The sequence below is a fragment of the Urtica dioica genome, chromosome 10 (genome assembly GCF_054948205.1).
Source record: "Urtica dioica subsp. dioica isolate 48M chromosome 10, U.dioica_male_clone48M_v1_H2, whole genome shotgun sequence".
Classification (NCBI taxonomy): domain Eukaryota; kingdom Viridiplantae; phylum Streptophyta; class Magnoliopsida; order Rosales; family Urticaceae; genus Urtica; species Urtica dioica.
The window spans coordinates 18,096,892-18,101,470 of NC_142765.1; the positions used below are offsets into that span (position 1 = coordinate 18,096,892).

Sequence of the window (4,579 nt, forward strand, 5' to 3'; positions counted from 1 at the left end):
TATATAATAATTGGTCAAATTAATATTATAGTATTAGAAAAAAAATGCAATAAAATTAAGCATTGTATTATAGCTAATGCTTTTCAATTCCCAACCAACAGCGAACTATAAATCCAATTTTGAAATAAGGTGGGTTCTCTCATGCTGACTACTTCAATTTTCGAAATCATGTTAATAAAAGGAAATGTTTTTAACACCAATTTTACCTAAGATGTAACTTATATATCCAATAATGCAAAAATTATACGGCACATTAATTTTTTTTAGTTCTTCAATCATATGTGATTCAAGCTTGAAAGTTTAACACACTTTCTTTTATTATTTTTTTATGCATTTGAGGATCTCATGTACATAAAGAACCCATTGACATTTTATTAAGTTATTCTCTATTTAAAAAAATAAAATAAAAAACATAATCTAGACAACTCCCCCCACCAAACCAATTCCAGAGAAGTGCAAAGAATATTTCCAAGAAAAAGCACATTCAAACTTCAAAACCCTAAAAGGGTTCTCTGAGTCTAAAAGAGAGATGAGTTTAAAAGAATGGATTATAGAGGCATTGCCATTTGTGGCTATGATAATGGCAGAGCTTGTGTACGTTGGACTGATCACGCTGAGCAAAGCAGCAATGTCAAAAGGAATGAACCACTTCGTCTTTGTCGTCTATTCCAACGCACTTGCTACTCTCATTTTCCTTCCCACTCTCTACTTTCAAAGGTTTGTCCCTAAACAAAACACTTTTTTTTTGTCACATACAAGTTATATTTTCTTGATCATTTTTTTTTAATTAATCCTTATTCACAGGAAGAAGAGACCACCACTCAGTTTCTCTCTCCTCTGCAAATTCTGTCTCCTAGGCTTTGTTGGGTATGTCCACATTTAATTTAAGACTGATAAGGTCCCATGAAATGCACTTACCACTAGGTTTGACTGGAAATAAATGCATATACGAAGCACGGAATTTCGGGTTTGACCGGAAAAAATTAGAACTGTTGGATTTGCAACTGCCACAAATCCAACGGCTAATAATTTAAAAAAAAAAACAAAAAAGATAAAGCTTAATTATACGTGTGGAAGAAACCAAGTCGTTGGTGAAAGTCAACATCCGGTCATCCAGCGGAAGGAAAGCCTGCCACTCACGTTTCGCCACGGAACGAAACCCTCCGCTCGAATTTTAAGGTCAGAAGAATAGGATTTCCAACCTTCTTCCGTACCGTAAGCCCAGGATTAAGACCAACACTTTCGGGGTTGAGTGGTATTTCTTTTAAGAGCACTGGTATTTAGCAGCGGTAACTGCGCATCAGCGCTTAGCGGGTCCCAGAAACCTCGTGGGCCAAAAAACACCACTCACATCAGCGCTTATTCCGCAGATACCGCTAACATTAAGCATTACAGTACTTATAATGATTAATTTGTTTGTTTGTCATTAATTGATATAATTGAAAATTGCAGAGTAACTTTGATGCACAATTGTGCGTTCACGGGTATAAGCTATAGCTCTCCAACTCTTGCATCTGCGATGAGCAATTTAGTACCAGCCCTCACTTTTGTTCTTGCTATTATCTTCAGGTTCTATTTCTTCTTGCTATTATTTAGTCCAGTCAAACCTATTAAAGCAATTCGATCCAGTTTTCAAAGCAAACCATTTACCTCAACAAGAATATAAATTTCATAAAATTTCCATAAGTTTGTTGTAGAATGGAAAAGTTGGAGATGAGAAAGTCAAGAAGCCATATCAAAATATTGGGAACTCTAGTGTCAATCTCAGGAGCACTTATGGTGACCCTCTACAAAGGCTTTCCAATTCTGGTTCCGTCATCGGCTTTGACTATCGTTGTGGGATCGGATTTTGCGAGTAATTGGATCATAGGAGCCCTTTTCTTTTTTGTTGGTGATTTTTCTACTTCATTGTTGAACATTAATCTGGTAAAAATGCTAAGCTCAGACATAAAACTCACTTGGGAAGATTACTATTGCTATCTTCCAAATTGACTTTGCTTTAAACTTACATTTGAAGGCATCAATTCTCAATGAATACCCATCACAGATGACTGTACTTTGGTTCTATTACTTTTTTGGGACAATTCAGTGCGCAATACTCACTTTGGCTGTGGAAAGAGATCTAAGTATCTGGATTTTGACACTTGATGTTGAGCTCTTCTCTGTCCTTTATTCAGTAAGTAAAATTCAGGACATCTGGCCAGTTAAAACTCATTTATTTGACTGGTCAATATTACGCGGTATGGCCGATTTTGCTAGCGAAAAAACAGATTACGGCCGAATTTGTGTCATCCCAGCTTTTATTAAGTCGACATTATGTTTTCTTCTACAGGGAATTTTCGGGAGTGTAGTAATCTTTAGTATGAAAGCATGGTGTTTGAGGACAAAAGGTCCTGTATTTGTGGCCATGTTCACGCCCGTGGGGATTGTCATCGCCGCCTTTTTTAGCACCATCTTTCTCAGGGACTCCCTTTTCATCGGAAGGTACCATTATTGAAAAAAGACCCTTTTCTTCTTTTTAATCTTTTTGTGAAATGATAATAACTCAGTTGCTCCTTTATTGTCATATTTGTAGTGTCATTGGTGCAATAGTGATAGTAATAGGCTTCTATGGCGTAATGTGGGCACAATACGAAGAAAGAAAGGCTGCAAACGTGGAAGTCGTCAACATTGATGGATCGGAATCTTCCTCGGCACGAACTCCTCTTTTGGACAACTGCACAAACATCTAAAATTTATTGTGTGCTTATGAGCATTATAATGGAGACAAATCGTTGTCTCGAAAGATTGAGCTCGTGTCCTTGTTGAACCGATTTCTTGTTCCAACAATCTATACGAATGTTATTAAAAGTTGAGGATTCGTATATTTATTTTGAGGAGGAGTCTCAGAATCCGATTATGAAGAAGGGATCGAAATTCGAAAATGTCAAGATATAAGTATAAAGATATTAAATACGAGCGAAAGAAAGATTTCTTTATTGAATTATAAGCATGAACAAAACAAGTAAATACGAAATGAACGCGAGACAAGGGATCTGGATGCAGAAGATAAAATATGAAATTGTATAAACTTTTTTTTATGAGAAAAAACAGTCTTCTATAAAATGGAAAGTGATTGGCTTTTATAGCTAGCTCGTTGGTCATCTCCTTCTCTCAGCTTGCACCACGTGTACGACCGGGAATCGTCTTCATCTCGCCGATCTCGGGACTCGTCCTCTTCTTTAGGCGACTTGACCGATTCCTCGAAGAAGTGGCAAGTATACGTTATTTTGACGGGCTTATCTTTCAAAGACATAGGGGTTATGGGCCTCGGGCTCTGAATTGGGCCTTACCGCTCCTTTTCTGAGGAGAGACCTTGTCACTGCGATGGGCCGAACTTGCGATGATCTTGAGCTTTTTGGGCCGAACTGGCTTTGGGCCTAACTGGTCCAACTCGCCGGGGGGGCGATATCCACTCCCACAGTCCTCACGTAGGAAGAGACTTTACAAACAGGAAATAGTGTCACCAAGCTAGATGTTTGGGGGTAGCAAGTTAATATTATTGTAACTATATTATTAAATAATTAAGATAACAAGAATATATATGCTCTTTTTACGTTCCTAAATATATCATGACGACAACAAACATGTAAAGGAAGTACTCCACTCGCTTTTCTTATACTTTGATGGGTTCAATAGGTATATAATCATATTTACAGTTTCACATTGCTATATAACTAACGTTTCGTAAATTTTAGGTAAATAACCACGTCCATGTATTTATACATGTAAATTGACGTGAATATCTCATCATTTTATTTCAATGAAAGGGCAAATCAGGAATGTCACATCATCTTTATAGTTATTTACCTAAAATTTACGAAATGTTGGCCATATAGCAACCTCAAACATTTTAATCGGCTAGTTACCTCATTTTTTGTTCTTTGATTAATCTCGTAATACATTCGATATGGATCTCAAGATCTTGAGAAAATTTAATTACAAGATCTTTGGAATGAATAGAAAAAATGTATATATCCTTGGCAGCCACCCCAAAGCAGGAAATCTTATTACATTCGAACTTCTCAGTATATTGAACATTACAAGAAGAATCCAAAATAATTCTTTAAAGAAAAAAATTTGTGTTTTCTTTTTCCCCTTATTCCATAGTACTAAATTTAGCGTTTCATTTCAACCAGACTACAAAATTCAACCGGACCATGAATGAGCTTGTCGCTTCGAATTAATACTTATAAATGTGGAATTTAGACGGTGTGCGCACGTTTCTAAAGTTAAATAAAATTTCTATTTCTTTCTTTTTGATAATTGGAATGTGGTGTGTTAAAAAATACTGCGATTAATTAAAAGCGTGTTATATCTAATAATTAATGATTGAAGTAGAAGGACCAGGTTTTAATATTTTTTTGACATGTGATTAAATTACTTGAAAGTGGTAAATTGCTTGTATACATCGTAAAAAAAAAATTAACGAAAATACCAAAAAAATTAATTGCGTGAATTTGGTTATTTTGCTGAATATTTAAAACTTTAATTATTTGGCTAATCAATTAGTTTCAAATAGCTAATATAAAAATTATAC

At 35.6% G+C, this 4,579-nt stretch overlaps 1 protein-coding gene across 1 annotated transcript; it reads left to right on the forward strand.

Annotated features, from left to right (window-relative positions):
* The first annotated feature begins 387 nt into the window (after positions 1-387).
* On the forward strand, positions 388-2,903 carry LOC149383680 (WAT1-related protein At3g28050-like). The gene is made up of 7 exons (XM_089629141.1): positions 388-717; positions 805-867; positions 1,453-1,569; positions 1,698-1,926; positions 2,018-2,176; positions 2,333-2,484; positions 2,576-2,903. The coding sequence occupies exons 1-7, from the start codon at positions 530-532 to the stop codon at positions 2,730-2,732; spliced, it is 1,065 nt and encodes a 354-aa protein (XP_089485267.1). The 5' UTR covers positions 388-529; the 3' UTR covers positions 2,733-2,903.
* The last annotated feature ends 1,676 nt before the right edge of the window (positions 2,904-4,579 follow it).